Source organism: Podarcis erhardii (genome assembly GCF_964252035.2).
Source record: "Podarcis erhardii genome assembly, chromosome: 2".
Lineage (NCBI taxonomy): Eukaryota > Metazoa > Chordata > Lepidosauria > Squamata > Lacertidae > Podarcis > Podarcis erhardii.
In genome coordinates this window covers 57,701,777-57,719,915 of record NC_138498.1, presented here as the reverse complement: position 1 = coordinate 57,719,915, position 18,139 = coordinate 57,701,777, and the positions used below count along the sequence as shown (strand labels likewise).

The 18,139-nt window shown below is 43.7% G+C and overlaps 1 protein-coding gene across 5 annotated transcripts in view; it reads right to left on the bottom strand.

Annotated features, from left to right (window-relative positions):
• Window positions 1-8,272, bottom strand: part of RAPGEF6 (Rap guanine nucleotide exchange factor 6) — a 146,390-nt gene extending 138,118 nt beyond the window's left edge. For 2 of the 5 annotated variants that reach the window (XM_081850305.1, XM_081850309.1), the window contains exon 1: window positions 6,285-8,272. In XM_081850305.1, the coding sequence (XP_081706431.1) occupies window positions 6,285-6,353 (69 nt within the window). In that variant the 5' untranslated portion in view covers window positions 6,354-8,272. The remainder of the gene's footprint in view (window positions 1-6,284) is intronic. The other 3 variants (XM_081850306.1, XM_081850307.1, XM_081850308.1) reach the window with 3 other exon arrangements.
• Between the last annotated feature and the right edge of the window lie 9,867 nt (window positions 8,273-18,139).

The following is an 18,139-nucleotide window of genomic DNA, read 5'->3' as shown; positions in this document are numbered from 1 at the left end:
GTGTGCCTCTGGATCTGGTGTCAGTTTTTGTGGGGAGGGCTAATTTCCAGATGTCTGGCAAGCGGGATGTGTCGTCACGCTTGTTCATGTTGTGAGGGTGTTTCTCTATCTCGATGGCTTCCATGATTATTCTCTTGTGGTGATGTTCCGTGTTAAAGAGCAATTTGGAATCTGCAAAATTAATTTCGTGTCCTGTTTCTTTCATGTGTTGGAAAAGAGAGGAAGTTTTTTCTTCTTTTTTGACGGCATTCTTGTGTTCTGCGATACGTGCATTTATTCGTCTGTTTGTTTGTCCAATGTACGTGGCTGGGCAGACTTTGCAGGGTATTTCATAGATCCCTTGGTTTTCCAACTGGATTTTATCCTTGGGGTTTCTGAGGATATTGGCTATTTTTTGGTTGGTGCAAAAGGCTGTTTTGATATTGTGTTTATGGAGGATTTTGCTAATTTTATCTGTAGTGCCCTTGATATAAGGAAGGAGGGCCATGCCATTGTTTTCTTCTGTGTCTTGGTTTTTGGGGGGTGTTTCCTTTTGGATTAGCTTCGTAATCCTGTTTTGCTGGTATCCATTGGCAATTAACACGTTTGAGAGATTCTGTAACTCAGTTGTCAAGTGGTCTTTGTCAGCCAGGCGTTTGGTTCTGGAGATGAGAGTCTTGGCTACGGAGTTTATTTGTGCAGGGTGGTGGTGTGATTGTGCATGTAAGTAGCGGTTGGTGTGTGTTTTTTTCCGGTAGATAGTGTGTCCTAGGGAGCCATCAGGTTTTTTGTAGATTAGGACCCAAACTTTGGCTCAGATATGTTGACGACACCTTTGTAATTTGGCCACACGGGAAGGAAAAACTGGACAGCTTCCTCACACATCTCAACAACTTACACCCCAAAATACAATTCACTATGGAAATAGAAGCCAACAACCAACTTCCCTTCCTTGACGTCCTAATCTACAAAAAACCTGATGGCTCCCTAGGACACACTATCTACCGGAAAAAAACCCCCCAAAAACCAAGACACAGAAGAAAACAATGGCATGGCCCTCCTTCCTTATATCAAGGGCACTACAGATAAAATTAGCAAAATCCTCCATAAACACAATATCAAAACAGCCTTTTGCACCAACCAAAAAATAGCCAATATCCTCAGAAACCCCAAGGATAAAATCCAGTTGGAAAACCAAGGGATCTATGAAATACCCTGCAAAGTCTGCCCAGCCACGTACATTGGACAAACAAACAGACGAATAAATGCACGTATCGCAGAACACAAGAATGCCGTCAAAAAAGAAGAAAAAACTTCCTCTCTTTTCCAACACATGAAAGAAACAGGACACGAAATTAATTTTGCAGATTCCAAATTGCTCTTTAACACGGAACATCACCACAAGAGAATAATCATGGAAGCCATCGAGATAGAGAAACACCCTCACAACATGAACAAGCGTGACGACACATCCCGCTTGCCAGACATCTGGAAATTAGCCCTCCCCACAAAAACTGACACCAGATCCAGAGGCACACAGAACGCCAACACCAATCAACCACACCAGACCCAAACCCAGACCCTCTCCACAGATGAATTACAGACACCATCCAGTAGCCAATCCATGGTGGCACCTCCGGATGCTGCACCCCCCTGCAATCCCTACACAGATCTGGCTGACACAAGCCACAAAACCACAGCTCGCCCCTATACACGAAGCCAAGCCAGAGCACAACTAAGTACAGTACAGCCATCTTCTCATGAAAACTCTTCACAAAGTTCAAGAGGTCAAGACACAAAGACTTTAGCAACTAATCCACACCTAATGACCCACCTAAGTGGTACTCAGGATATCACTCAAGAAATCACTCAAGATATCTCTCAAGTAATTAAGGAATAAAAGAAGAAAAGGCACACTAGCCTGGGAACTTCCTCTCTGCCCAGAACATTGGAGGCTATACACCACACCCCCTCTACAGTATTTATAGGAACTCAAACACTGAGATCCTGCTCTGTTCCAGTAACAAGAAGCCGAAAGCACCAGCCTGAAGATGACGAGTGAGACCTCGTCGAAACGTCGCCTAGACACCCCAACTTTTACACGGGAAGACACCCGAGGACACCAAAACCTGCATATATATATATATATATATATAACACAATAATAGAGCAAGCCAACTTCAAGTCATGGTTTACAATCCTGGCTTGTTCCCCTAAACCAGCATGAGTCAATATTGTGTCCTCCAGATATTGTTCGACTACAATCCCATCATCTCTGTCTACTGGCTGGGACCAAATTGTAGTCCACAACATCTGGATGGCACCATTTTGGAAGAGATAAGAGACCAAGTACCATATTTTTCCCTCTATAACGCGCAGATTTTTTTCTCCTAAAAAGTAAGGGGAAATGTCTATGCGTGTTATTGAGCGAATGTGTGGTCCCTGGAGCCGACTGGTCCAAGTGCATCACACATTTTCTTCGAGGGTCGTCTTCGTTGCGGTCAGCAGAAGCCAGGGAAGTGCTTGCTAGGAGGTTTGGCCACTCTGCAGCGCGACTGTGTGTTTGCTAGTGTGTGTGCTTTGTGAGTGTGTGGTTGCCTGTGTGTTTGTTTGCTAGCATGGGTGCTTGGAGGAAGTGAGTGAGAGAGTGACTGACTGCTGCATCTTCTCCTGCAATTTGCCTTTTAAAAAATTGGAAGTAGTGGGGCAGTAAAAACCACCTCTGAAAGCCCCATTTTTCCCTTCTAAGGCTGCAGCTCGGCTTTGGGAGCCCTGAACCCCTGCCTTGTTCTTGAGGGATCTTTGAGGTTTTCCCTTTAGCTTTAACCCAGCCCCCTTATTTTACCAGTTTATCTTCATTCTAGGTGTGGTAAACTGATTGCAGGCAGCCACACGTGCATTCGAGCCTCCAGAGAGAGAAAGCTGTTGCTTTCCTGCATTCTGCCTCAGGGTCTTACTGCCCACCCACTTCTGTTTCGTTACTGTGTTTGCTCAAATGGAACAAAGAGCAGAGAAAACTCCTCCCCTCCAGGCAAGCAGAGGGGAAAGCAGAGCATCCTTCCTTCTAATTCCTCTCCATGTCTAGGGACTCACAGGCAACATGCAGGTGTGTGTGTGGGGGGAGAGAGAGAGAGAGAGAGAGAGAGAGAGAGAGAGAGAGAGAGAGATGGCTGGCTGGCTGGCTGGATTGGGGAACTTTTGCCTTCCTTTCCTCCCTCCGGTAAAACCCCTCTCCTGCATTCTTAGCCTGCTGCTTCTCCGCACACCCCTCTCAGTGCTCCTTGTCCCTTCTATGTTTTTCCTTCCCTCCCCACTTAAAATGTGGTTACAAAGCACAGATCCACATGGATCCTCAGGATCTTTGCATTGGGTCACCCCAAATTCACCATCAGATCACATAGCAATGATCTGATGCAAAAACAGGGCTGCAATGGTGCAAAAACGTGGTTACAAAGCATGGATCCACATGGATCCTCAGGATCTTTGCATTGGGTCACCCCAAATTCAACATCAGATCACATAGCATATCTATGGCTACAGCCTGCACCAAAAAAATCACGCACCCACTGTTGCCTGGGGCTGCAATGGTGCAAAAACGTGGTTACAAAGCACAGATCCACATGGATTCTCAGGATTTTTGCATTGGGCTACCCCAAACTCACCGTCAAATCACATGTCTGTGGCCACAGCATGAAGCACAAAAATGATACATCCACTGTTTCATTCAGAGTTTTTTTTTCTTGTTTTCCTCCTCTAAAAACTATGTGCGTGTTATGGTCAGGTGCGTGTTAGCGAGCGAAGAATACGGTATTTCTCTCTGTCAGATGTTAGGCTCTATTTAGATATTCACTATTTTGATACTCACCCCACTGGTGTACTTCTATATTCACAAAAGGAAAGCTCTATAAGAGAAGAGTCACTACTATATATATGTAGCATATTTTCATTTCCACAGGTATGTGGTAGCTTATTGCCTAGTTGAGGGAGATATTGAATAAGGAAATTTGAACAGAAGATGCTGAAGGAACTTTTATTTATTAAATCTTTTGACTACATTTGGCAGTACACCATTGGTTTTATTTGTCTAAAAGCAGCAAATACAACAGTTCTTGTTATCAACCTACATAAAACCAAGCCTGAAATTCCTTTCAGGTCAATCAGAAGAAATGACTGAAAAATGGTCAAGCCTGAATTTTGATTATCACCAACAATTTTACATATGTGAAGTTATCACTTTGCATTGGAATTACTTTAATTATTCCAACACAGACCTGAACGGAAGAATATATAGATTTATCATTTTATACCACCACTACATTTTAGCACTTAAGTACCTGAACTGTTTCTAGCTTCAAGTTACCACTTACGGTACTTAAATACAGAGTTTTAGTGATCTAAGTTTTGATTTAACAATGCATGTGTTCCACAAACTACCCAAAAGTAGTTAGTGACCCCAAGGTTCATATTCACCCCCCAGATATCTGCAAACATCTTTTGCTTATCTTTTATGGAACAGTGCAAGCTTTTTGATTTCTAGCAGGTCTCTTCAGTTAGCTAACACCATTTTAGACAGATACAGCCTTTGGGTTTTCTGTTTTGGTTATAAACTTTCTTTTTTTAAAAAAAAAGAAGGGGGGATTGAATGGCAATCTCTGTAACTTGACTGCTGAATGCTCAAATATTCAGCAAGAAACTAAACAACACTAGCATCAGAAGTACTGGATTAATAAGAATCCAGTTGCATCTGTTGCTACTATCCAAATATGGTTAGCTCAATTTCCATCTCATCCCTTTAAAAGTAACAAGAAACAGTAAAGAAACATGCTCAGAACCTCATATACACATACTGGATAGAAATTAAAGATTATTCTTCTTAACCCTGACTATCCTTCAACTGAATTGGGAAAGAAGCATTTCCCATCAATTAGTTAAATATCCACTGGGATCCAAGTGCATTTATCAGGAAGTGGATACAACTGAAGGATGGCAAACCAGGGATAAGGACAAAATTAAAAACCAGAACAATTTAAAAAACAACAACCAGTCTACCCTACAATCAATGATTCTTCCAAGTATGGTCTCCCAAAAAAGCCAGTTCAGGAAACATAAAATGAAGTAATGTGAAGCCTAGTTTCTTAGATCTGAATGTCAAAGTATTATAGAAAGACAAAATAGTTAGAAATGCACATGAGATTGATTAAGATTACTGGCAACGACTATTTTCTACGTCCTATTTCAACACATTTTCTAGAAGGCTCTTGTTCCAGGATTCTTTGCTAACCGAAGTAGCAACAGAGAACAGATGCTTCCCTGTCTCAAAAAGAGCCAACTGTAACATGGTTATCTTCCCATAGTGCCCCCCTCTCTCAACCACATATAATCACAGCAAGTATGATTCAAAAGACTCCATTCAGAACTTTTAACAAAAACATTCCCAGGCTGAGAATAAAATACAACAGCCTAACAACAATGGCCTTACATAATTTTCATTAAACCCCAAGTATTACTGGTTACAGGTTAAGAGTTTTAATTACCACATCAGTGCTAAAGCATAACTACACTGCAACCCAATATCCCCTACCCTAGGAATAAGTCCCATTAAACTCAATGGGACACTTCTGAGCAGACATGTGTACAACTACACATTAGATTTGCTAATTTCTACACACATGCTTTGTGAACAATTTATATGGGGATACAAAAAGGAATTTAAACTAGGTGTCTAGATACCTATTTTTCAAATATAGTTCTTCAAGATTAAAATGGGTATCATTCAACTTTTACTGAGACACATCAACATCATGCAGCCTAAATTACTGTGTTCCTGAGACTAAGAGATTATGGTCTTAAGCACTGTTACTCTTTAAAGTTCACAAAAGGCTACAGAAGGACTTTAAAGTGAAAAGGAGGGTATTCAACTCTCCTTTCTACAAATCTTGCAAAATTACCCAAAGTGTGTCACTGCATTTGTATGTATAAGGAATGATTTAACACAAAACTATTTCCTACATGAACTGTATTCCTGTGGAAGAAATATGTTGTTTGTCACTTCTTAGGAATGTACATATAGACATGTATTTCACCCATACTTATGTCACAATCATGAAAGAACAACCAATAGGCATTTCTACCAGTGTATCCCACACTGCAAAACAAACATGCGTGCTTTGTCACATGTGATGATACAATCCCAAAGTCCGTGAGCAGTCCTAGATGGAAGCAAAAGTAGCCTAGAGTGCTTATGTGAAGCAGCTCCAACATTTAGGCATAAAGATACCAAGTGAAAAGTTTACAGAATAACATACCTCTTGAGTTCTTTCTGATGGCTTTTTCCGCAGTGCTTGTTTAATCCTGGGATCCACAAGAGATGTCATCCTATTACTCTTGTTATCCAGTTGTCTTAGTTCACAAAAGGTTCCCCCCCCCCCCAAGTCCAGCCAAACCCCCTTGTTACAACAATATTGGTCTGAAGAGGTTGTGGTGGGTTTTTTAAAGTAATTCCAGACAACGGGCAAATCTGAGGAACTGAAAGGTTTCACGAAGATCTCAGCACCTCCAATACATATTCCGCATCCCCAGAGAGGTCCAACAGGGAAGAAAACATCCAGAGTTTCATCTCCTTCCAAGGTTTAGAAACTTTTTACAGCACGATCAAGGAATGAAAACAGTAGCCACACCGCTTCTTCTCTTCCAGCAGGGATCTTGGGAGCGGGATCCAAGAAAAGACCTCATAACGCCACAAGGTTCAAAGGAGGAAAATGTTTTGGAAAAGAGAAAGAGGGGAGTGTTTGTGGTTTCTGGAAGGAAAAAATGTTTGGAAGTCGGGTAGCCAAATTCTCCTCCAGAATCCGCGCCAAGGGAGAGCCGCCGGGGGGGGGGTGGTCAGATTAAGCACATGGAGGGCTCGGGAAACCTGGCGAGAGGGTCAGTGGGGTGGGGGGGGGGAGGCATGGCCGAATCCAGGTGTTGGGAGAGGAGAGGGGTGGCTCAGCCATGGGGAAGAGGGAGGGACGGAGCGGGGAAGGCGAGCCAACGGATTCCAGAAATATGGAGGGCGGGGATGGGGGGGGTGTTAAATCCGAGGGTGAAATTTTAGGAGAAGGAATGGGAGGAGGGGAAAGGAGGTTGCGGCTGGGACTCCGCTCGTACAAACGGAAGCTTCGCTGCGACTTGCTAATTTGGGGCGGAGAGTGAAATGGGGGGGGGAGAGAGAGTGAGGAAAAAAAGATGTGGGGCGGGGAGGAGAGACGCTGGCTGACTGACCCGTGTGTGTGTGTGTGTGTGAAATTCTGTCACGCGGAGCAAGGAACTCCCGTGTCAGCGGGGCAAAGGGGGGGGGGAGAGAGAAAGTGTCCGTTGAGGCGACACAAACCGCTCTCCGTGGGGCGCGCAGGCACGTCGTCCGGCCGGGGGGTCGCGGGCTGGGTCCCCGTTCGCTCCCTTCCTCCCCTCAGCGGCGCGGTGCCCGCCCGGGGCTCCTCCAGGCTTCTCCCGCGGCTGCCCGACGGGCGCGCGGCGCAGGCGGCGGCTGCTTCATCCTCCCCAGGCGGAGGGAGTCCGCTCGTCCCTTCCCTCGTTCTCCTCCTCCTCCTTCGGCTGGGGAGCGGGCGGGATACTTGCTGGGTTAGAAGTTACCGGCCAAAGTCTCCGGACTTTCTTCGGCCCGCCCGCTGCCTCTCGCTCACTCGTTCGCTCGCAGGGACGGGGCTGGCTTCGCGGTTCTCGTCCTCTCAGGGCCTGCTCATCCTTTGCGCGGGCGGGGGATAAGGCGCACAAGTTCAACCGGCGACTCAAAACTTCCTCCGCTGCTTCTCCTTCTAGAGAAACAAAATGAGAGATAACCCACCGCCATTCGCCGAAATAAAAATTGGGGATAAAGGCATCCCTTCTCACACTCGCCACAAAAAACGCACCCGAGCCAGGGAGTTTTTCAGAAGCCGCGAAGGCGGGCGCCTTACACGGAGTATCAACTCGAGGAGGGAGGAGGTGGAGGAGGAGGAGTATAAGACTTTCGACTCCAGAATGGGCTGGTGGGAAAGGCGGGGCATGATCTAGACCCCGCCCACAACCATTGCTCCTTCGTGGAATGGAGAATCATAGAAACTGAAAGGCTAGAGTAACACCATAGAGTTGGGACGTTACACACACACACACACACACACCGTGGTTTCCGGTTCCATTTAGAATGTGGTAGCCTCGTAATATGTCTGCGTGGAAGCGAGCGGAGCACAGCCGCGCCTGCACTTGGTTGACCGCTGCTTTTGACTGAGGGAGCGGTGGCGGTGACAGTTAACCAGCATAACTCTTGCTGCAGAGCGTTGATAACTCATTCATAGCAACACCGTTAGTTGAATTTAGTGCACTTGAAATACCATTATTATTGTTGTTGTTGTATTTTTTTAAAAAATGCATATCGTCATAATATAAAACACCCACCTCAAAGTACAATATGGAGATACCCCCTAAGGCAGGCGTGGCAAACTTGGCCCTCCAGCTGTTTTGGGACTACAACTCCTATCATCCCTAGCTAACAGGACCAGTGGTCAGGGATGATGGTAATTGTAGTCCCAAAACAGCTGAAGGGCCAAGTTTAGCCATGGCTGCCTAAGGCTATCTTGCAGGGTTGCTGTAAGCCACTACCTTGCTCCCTCAGTCCTCCTGTCTGCAATAAGGGAATCCCTTAAAGATTATTGCAGTGCCTGGAGACAAATTGGTCTCTACAGCCACAGTAGGCACTGTAACCAGGGCTTTTTTTCTAAAATAAAAATTAGGGATACTCTTATTTTGACTCAAGAAAAGCAACATTGTATAGTTCAAATTGGAGAAAATAAATAGATGGACAAAAGTACAAAGATTCACAAAATGTTTAGGGGTATGCGTACCCCTGTGTCCCCCCAGAAAAAAAAGCACTGACTGTAACTCTCCAACCACTCCTGAAGGCACACTCCTCCATTCCCTCCCACCCCCAAAACAGACGGATGCCAACAACAGCAGCAATATGGGGCTATTAACAGTGGCTGTGTGGCAGAGTTGTTGCAAACCACAATCAAAATGTGGGGGCACGTTGCAGGGTTATTGTAAGTAGCCTTTTTTCAGCACCATCCCTACCCCAAAAATGTAGCATAGGAACAATGGCATTGCTGGGATGTGGAGATGTGAACAGCCGCTGGACACAATAAAATATGGGAAGTTAAAAAAATAAAGAAATATAACTGGGGCTTCCTCCTCTTTTCTGGATTTGATGACTTGGGACTTTGGGGACCTTTGGCAGAACCTTGGCACCAAGTCCTTCTAACTAGGATTGATCTGAGAAAGGATGAAGAGACCTCCCGAGACTTGAAGACCAATAAAATGGATTACCAACAGAACAGGCAGGGAGAGACTGAAATAGACTTAAAGGCCTCCGACGTGAGAAATCCGGGCTAGGGATCTTAGAAGAGGACAGTTATTTTGGAAGGGACAGATACCTGGGCAGGGAGGGAAGGGGAAAAGTAGAATCTAAAATTTTAGGATTTTTGGGTTGTTTTTTTTTATAATGTTGATTCATATTTTAATATAAAAAAGTGTAATTTTTGGTATAAGAATCTTCATTGATCTTAGAATAAGGATCTAATGTATACAAGCAAAGGATTATTGAATTGGGCCTAACAAAAAGAATCAAATTTAAACATAATAAGAATAGGATTGGGGAAGGAAATAAGAACTTGCTGAATTTAATATGGAAATTGGGATGTATGGGGGTGGGGTGGGGGGAAGTCAGGGAAAGAGGGTTATGAAAGTAAGGATATGAAATCATTTATATGTCTGTGTGTGTGTTGTTATAAAATGTGAAAATCCAATAAAAATTTATAAAAAAAAAAAGATAAACTTACTCCTCAACCTCTGAAATGTTCAAACAATAGTATGACAGTGTTGTGGAAATATGAACAGTGGACTACAATGAAAGTTTGTTGTCATAAACTACTCTCAGCCGCAGCCTCCACCCTGCCTGCCCATCTCCAACAAGGCAAGAAGGCAAGGATATTTCAAAGCTTATTTTTCTTGCGAAGCAGAAAGCTTTTACAGAGCAACTATTGGTGCTAAAAGTAATGACAAAATCTGGTTGTCAAACTATTGTTGTAGTCTGTCTATGTTCTCTTATAATGGCAATGGCACCCACCCACCTGAGACATGTTGGAACTGAGTTCCGACTGAAAAGGAGCCCTGCATGTATGGAACATGGTAGCATCATGATCAGCAGCCCACACTGGCCAACCCACCAGTGTGGAGTGTATTTTTGAAGTCTGGTAATAGATTGACCAGGCTCCTAAAAAATAGGTTGTTAGCACGGCTGAGGAACATTAGTTCAGTTCCTGAGTTTTAAGAGGTTATATCATTATACAAGTAGTTCCAAGCAAAGAAAAGACATTTGGGAAAGATTGCTTGAGAAAAAGAAATACGAGTGCTACTTGCTTATTCTGGAATTAAGGAACACCATATCAGAATAATTTCTTACAGACTGAAAAGTAAGCATCCTCTGTAATACAATGGTACCTCAGTTTTTGTATATCAACATTGACAAAAATTTCAGTTTTTGAACACTGTAAACCTGGAAGTAAATGCTTCAGTTTTCAAACACGCTTCAGAAGTCAAACATACCATGCAGCATCTGCTGAGTGCAAGATCCTGAGGCCTAGCTGTCAGCTATTGAGTTTTCAGTTTTTGAATGTTTCAGAACTCGAACGGTCTTCCAGAACAGATTATGTTTGAAAAGCAAAGTACCACTGTATATTGAGGACACTTAACCTGTAAAACACATTTCTGAATAAGTATACAGTGGTACCTCGGGTTAAGAACTTAATTCATTCTGATGGTCCGTTCTTAACCTGAAACTGTTCTTAACCTGAAGCACCACTTTAGCTAATGGGGCCTCCTGCTGCCGCCGCACCACCATCATGCGATTTCTGTTCTCATCCTGAAGCAAAGTTCCTAACCCGAGGTACTATTTCTGGGTTAGCGGAGTCTATAACCTGAAGTGTCTATAACCTGAAGTGTCTGTAACCTGGGGTACCACTGTATTATACTTAGATTAAAACACACACATTTGTCAGGCTTATGTAAGGTGCATTATTGTCTAGCCAATACATTTACAAACTGCTCATCCTCATAAGCTGGGTGTCTGCAGTTCACAAAATACTGGAATGTGAGAGTGAATAACAGGAGGTAAATGAATCACTCCTTAATGCCTCTGCTTCCTGCATATTTCCTCTGAATCACCCTGACAGGGCCATTGTTAAAAGGGGGGGGGGCTGTTGGGATATAGGTAGAACACTGATCTGACCCTAGCTAGTAGAGCATAAACTATGGCCTATATGTATGGAGAGAGCTCTGCAATCACAGAAATGTAAGTGGCAGTAAAATATTTTTACTGATACTTTCTGATGCATATATTTGTCAGTGGTCCATCTTTCTAACATCAGCCTCATTAGCAGCAGCTCTGTAGTATGGGTTCTAGCAACAAAAGCCTCTTTCAGTCATGCCCTCTGATATTTCTGAGGAATAACAATGCAATGCCTACTCATAAGTATGTCATATTGAATTTGAGGGGCCTTAAGCCTAGGTAAGTGTGTACAGGGTATAGGATTGTAGCCTATAAGCTTATACATGTGTTTTCCTTAATACAAGTGAGCTATAGGTCTTTTATGCACATAAACATGAAGATCCAGAACATGGCATCGTATTTCATACAACTATTTTCAGTGACCAGTTGCTAAATACATAAAACTTCTTTTTCTTTCAAATTGACACTGAGTTGGGAAGAGAGTGACATGATGGAAATTTATGACTTTTAATTGTGGGATTTAACTCTAAAATCTAGAAAGCTGGATATGTAACCAGCTGTACAGGTCAGAAACTGCTATCAGTTGTGTAACCAAAAGCAATTTTTTCTTACCTATCTTCCTTATTTTCTTACCTATCTTATCTTCTTCCTAGAGCACATTTATATGAGTGGCAGCAATTCTGGGGGAAATAAGAGTTGGAACAGAACACAGAACGTCTGGACAATGACTGGAAAACTATTTGTAAAATCAATTTGCTGCACTTTCAAAGTTGCAGTGCCAAAATTTCTTAGTGATGAATGAAAAGGTGGTGAAAGAGTATCATAGAACTATCCCTGTATTGCTAAACATTCCTTTTGTTACAAATCTATTTACAGACAGCAGCTGATTCAACTCTTTTCCCCTTTGTTTTTGTTGGGTGGTCTGATGTGGCGTTCCATTGACAACTCTGGAATGTTCACCAACTGTTAATGGACAGAAAGGTCATGAATGGCAAAATAGTGCTACACCATATGAAATGTGATTCATCATTTTAGAAAATAATCACAACAAGAGCAACAACTAGGGCAACTTGAAACATGGCAAGAAGGCTACAGACCTGAATAGAAGCAAACTCCCATTAGAATTTCATATGACATTTCTAGGAAAATGTTGGGTGAACATCCTAGATATGGGCATGAATCTTGCATGAAATGCCTGCACACTGCACAGCACATACTGTCATACTGTTGCGGTCAGAGCCGTCATTCCCATAGGGCTTAGTGGTGTGTCGCACCAGGGCGCTGGCCTCTCAGGGGCGCCCCGGCGAGTGGGGGAGCTGTGCGGCTTTGCCGGCAGCCTCCCCTTTCCCTGCATGCCCGCCAGTTGCGCCCTGCCAACCTATGGCTGGCGGGTGTGCAGCTTGCTTCCCAAGCCTCCGCAGAAGGAGAGCAATCCCTGCAGAGGCTTGGGAGGGAAGCTGTGTCCCACCAACCATATGAATTGTCTCTGAAGTGCTGGCTCCTCAGGTTTGACCATTCAGTGACTACAGTGAGGGTTAAGCGTGTAAAAGGCTGCATTTACATTGAAGTAAATGGGAGCTGCAAATTGCAAGCTACTTACTTAAAGAACGAATGAACTAATTTTTTTTCTGGCAAAAGGTGTCTATTGTTTTCACTACTTCTGCCCAGCTATTTGCAATTCAAAGTAGTTTATGATGTATCTGCAAGGCAAACTGGTTCGTGGACAGGTGGAGACACTGAAAACATATACGCCTCAATCCAGTCTGCAGTATGCATTTGCTAAAGCAGGCTTTAACATGCATAGCCCCAACTGGACAAGTAACCACAAGCACGTGAGCAAGTGTGTGCTGTGTAGGAACACTTCAAGCTATAAAAAGCCACACCCAGAAGCTGGGACCTAACTAAATTCAAAACTACATGTGCAATTCCAAGCACATAAAATTTATCATTTGGGAATCTTCCCCCACCCACATTAACATATATTACTATCATTAGCAACTTGCACTTTTCCCGCTTCACCAAACACCTTCCAGTTTGGAGAGTAAATCTCACACCTGGTTACTTTGGATGCTGGCCAATAATACCCTGCAACTATTATTGGATGCAATCCCATCATGATGTGGTTGGTGACAGTTTAAGAGCGTGCAACCTTCCTGCATTCCACCACCATTTCCTTCATATTTTTACTCTTCAGTCACCAATGAAATGGTTAAGGGGTTTTTTGTTTTTTTGTTTTTTGGTGAAACAAAAAGAAAAAAACGGAAAAAGGAAGAGCCATCTCAATATCACAGATGCATTAAAAGTTGCTGATCTTTAACCATTGTCAGAGTGGGGAAAGGATGGTTGGATGTCAATAAAACTGACAAAGCTTCCCTCTTCTACACGACCTTGTCAAGTGACAGAATGGCAAATGCCGAAGAATGTAGAAAAAGTTCAGCAAGGAAGCTCCATTTCATAATGGAGACCATAGAAGCATTTCTGCAGAAGGAGGAATGGCTGGGTGGATTGGTCACAAAACTCGGGCTTCTAACGCAGCCTCTGAATACCCTGGCTTAACAAAAATACCTGATAACAGTCTGTGTTAATTACTGTATTTTTTGTCCCATAGGACGCTCCGTCCCATAGGACGCACCTAGTTTTTTGGGGGGAAAATAAATGAAAAATGTTTTCCTTTATTTCTCCCCCAAAACCAGGTCGGGGAACAGCGGGATGGCGGTGCTGCGCCTCCCCGCTGTCCTCCAAGCTTGTGGGGCTGGCCGATGTCTGCCCGGTGCGAGGGGCGCTCTGCTTCAGGGTGCCCTGCGCGCCGGGCGGCAGGCTGCTATCCGCAGCCTAGACAGCCCTGCGGGAACTCCCGCAGGACCCGCCTAGGCTGCGAATGTCTTCCCGAAGCGCCGGGTGCTCTGCTTTCAGCGTGCCCGGCGCTCCGGGAAGCAGGCTGCTATCCGCAGCCTAGACAGCCCTGCAGGAACTCCCGCAGGGCTGCCTAGGCTGCAGGTGTCTTCCTGAAGCCTGGAGAGCAAGAGGGGTCGGTGCGCACCGACCCCTCTCGCTCTTCAAGGTTCAGCGAAAGCCTGCATTCGCCCCATAGGACGCACCCAGATTTCCCCTTCATTTTTGGAGGGGGAAAAGTGTGTCCTATGGGGCGAAAAATACGGTAATTATAAATCAGCACATTCACTTATTTTATATAGTATGCTTTGCTTTTGCTAATTTGGGGAAAATGCAAAGAGCTATGCGCCCCCCACAACCACTTCCTTCCCTCTTTCCTTTCCTCCCACTTCTGAGAATTTGCCAAGTGTTACTAGCATGCTTTAGTTTCAAGTCAGTCTTCACAATCCTGAGGGCTAGAAACTTCTCTCTATAAATGTATGCTGTGATCCTGTGTATACTAAATTGCTCACCCAAGACAAATTCTAGGCATTCAGTTGTAAGATAGCACAGTCCTGTTTATCCATGTCTCCAGGCTTGACAACCATATGTCAGGAGTGCTCTGATGGTGTTTCCTGCTTGGCAGGGGGTTGGACTCGATGGCCCTTGTGGTCTCTTCCAACTCTATGATTCTATGATTCTATGATTCTATGTTTTCTTCTTTCCAGGGCTGGATTTGCAGTTATGGTAAGCATATCACAGCACTGGACCTCATGTATTCCTCTCCTCATTTCATTCTATGAGCAGGCATCCCATTGTTGCCTTGCAGATGGCCTCCTTCCTTCTCCTTGCATTGTTCTACAATCAATGGTATGGAAAGATATGCCGTATTCTTAGCTATCTCTTGCAAGCATTCCTCATTATGAAAGACATCCTGCATCTGTTTTGATCTTTCAAGTTAACGGTTTGTGTTTCCTCTGCAGCATTGCAAAGCTCCAGCTGCCTTTCTCTTGACATTTTGAGAGCAGGCATATGGTCAAATGCCTGTCATCCATCACCACATGAAGCTGAGTGTCCAGAGCATGAGCCCTGCCCTTCAAGTCAGCACAACACCCACTTTTCCAATAGGAACGTATAGAAAGCTCTCCATTTAACCTGGTTCTGGTTTGGCTGATCTGGTTTCAGTAAGCTTTTTTCCTCCTCCTAGCAACTTGCTATAGCCTGAAATTGACTGATTATTCCTAAGAGCTATCTGCCCCGCCCCCCCCCCAATCTTGCCCCCCCCCCCATTGGTCTGTTTAAGGCTCTGATTGCGGTGCAGTTAGTGAGCACACAAACCTTCTTAGCTGCAGCATTCCCTCCCATGAGAGGCCTCTCTTGCTCCTCACCTGCTAAACTTGAGGAAGTTGATGAAAGGCTGGTGCATATCAATTGATTTGCTCCCTCCTCTTAGGTAGCTCTTTGGCCCCGAGGTAGTTGCTTTCGTTTTTCTTTTGTCGTCTTGTGCTTAACTTTGTCTTGGTGTTGTTAAATGTGCGTTTTCTTTCCTTGCACATTGCTTTGGGGTCCCTTGGGACCCCAAAGCAGGCTAGGGCCTGGGAGACCAGGATTCAAATCCCCACTCAGCCATGAAGGGGCATCAAAAGATATCCCTCATACCATTGTCCATTTCCTCCCTGCTCTATGTTAATAATGGCCAAACTCTAGGTAACATAAGGTTACCAGACGTCCCCGTTTCCCGGGGTCAGTCCCCGGATTTACAAATCAGTCCCCTGACAAAATCCATCTATTTAGTAGGAAGTTGAAAAGTGTCCCCGGATTCATTGGAAAAAAAATCTGGTAACCTTAAGGTAACACCATCAAAATGGTGTTACCTTAAGGTTACCAGATTTTTTTTCATGATATGATACCATGATACCATTTACCTGCTACTTTCCTTCCCTTCCTGTGTCAAGAACAGCTAAGCTGGATACAATTAACATTTTTTTGAATGGCTTTTTTAAAAAAAGGAAATTACAGGCATGCAGAGTCTGATCCAGACTGGAATCCTGGCATGGTGCGTACAGGGTCTTTAGCCTTTTGCTCTCTGCTAAGTCACAATCCAAATTGGAGGCCTCACACCTGTTGCTTTTTGCATTTTGGCTTCTTTTGGATCCAGATCAAGCTCCCTGTTTCTGCAATTTACTTCTTAAAACCTATTTGCAGAGTTGCTAACTGAATGAATGCCTTTGTTTTGGCCATAAATATGCTACAAGATTAATACATTGTGCCATTTAATCGTGCCATCGCCTCTTACTGTTTTTATTTGTTAACAGACATCACTCCTACTTCTATTTTAGAAACAGAAATCTGGCGCAGTCCTAACCATGTCCACTCAGAAGTAAGTCCTGGTTACTTCAAAGGGGCTTAATCCCCAGTAAGAGGGTTGGGAATGCAGCCTAAATTATTTTTAAATTAGATGGAAGAGTGGAAGGAACTGGGCATTTTTCATAACATGCAGGGTAATAATTCCCTGTTCTACTCTTGTCAGTCCTATTTGCATCCCGCTTATATTACAAAGAAAACAGGACCTCAGATACGATGATCAAACAAAAGCCGATCTGTGCACGAGGATCACAGGCTGCATCCTGGTAGGTACTGCACACATTATATTGTAATGGGCATGTGTGTTTCGTGTCACCTTTGTGTGTTTTACTTTCTTACAGCTCTATTTAGCATCAGCATCAGTTTACCTGCAGACACAGAAACATGTCACTAAACTTCATAGACATGCTGGATAATACAGTCATCTAAGTAATGGACCTCAATTCCATGTGTAGTAATGGCAAAAGCAGATTCTAACTTGGTGGGGTGGAGAGTTAAACATTGGTGATAAAGTTCTTAACATTTGCATCTTCCACTGATTACAATCAGTTGCTGGTAGCTGTCATTTTTGATGCTGGGACCCTTCGTACTTCCATCAGGACCCAACCGAATCATAGCTGTCAACGTTTCCCTTTTTTAAAGGGAAATTCCCTTATTCCGAATAGGATTCCTCGCAAGAAAAGGGAAAAGTTGACAGCTATGAACCAAACCCCTCCTAGGATCTTTAGTGATTTCCAGGTTTGGTTGGGTTTTTCCTTCCCTTTGCTTTCACCCAGCCTCATTATTCTATATGGCAATCCCTGTGTCTATGTATTTCATTTCCTAGAGCTGTTGCAGAAATAACACAATTTACTGGAGAGTTATTTTACCCGGCACAAGCATCAGAAAAGAAACAGTCAGACTATTAAAATATCAACCCCAGGGAGTTTTCAAAGATTCCTGTTTTTGTGAGACTGAGTTCCAGTCCCGAGGTGCTGAAACGTACCGGATAATCACATGATAGCCGTAGCATGACAAAACAAATTACTTTTCAGCATGTACATAAAATCTTATTATTTTCAGTTCTAAAAATACACATACAGCTGACTGCTCTTCTGGCTTGTGTTATAATCCTCCAGATGCTGGGACAGATCCACACCATAGCTTTAAAGCACTGCCAACACACATTGCTTCTCCCAAAAAATCCTAAGAGTTTCAGTTTGATAAAGACACTGTGAATTACAGCTCTGCGAGGGAAGAACTTCAGTTCCCAGGATTAAAGTTGTATACTTTAATGCTTTAAATGCAATGTGTGGTAGATGTGAAGCAACAAATCAGATCTCAGAGACTGCCCTTCACTCATATACCCAGCACAAACTTCCTGCAAATTGTGTACCACACACTTACAAGGGGACACAGGCATACACATACCACACTCACCTATGTGTGGATGAATATTACAGTAAATGTCCAAAATGTGAGCATTTATGCTCACATATATTCCTCACATATTTTGTAAATATACTGGTGTCTGCTGACAAGCAATTACACAATGGTCAACATCCATTCTGTGGATGTCAATATTCACCAAATTTTTGACACAAACTCTTTAAACACACACACACA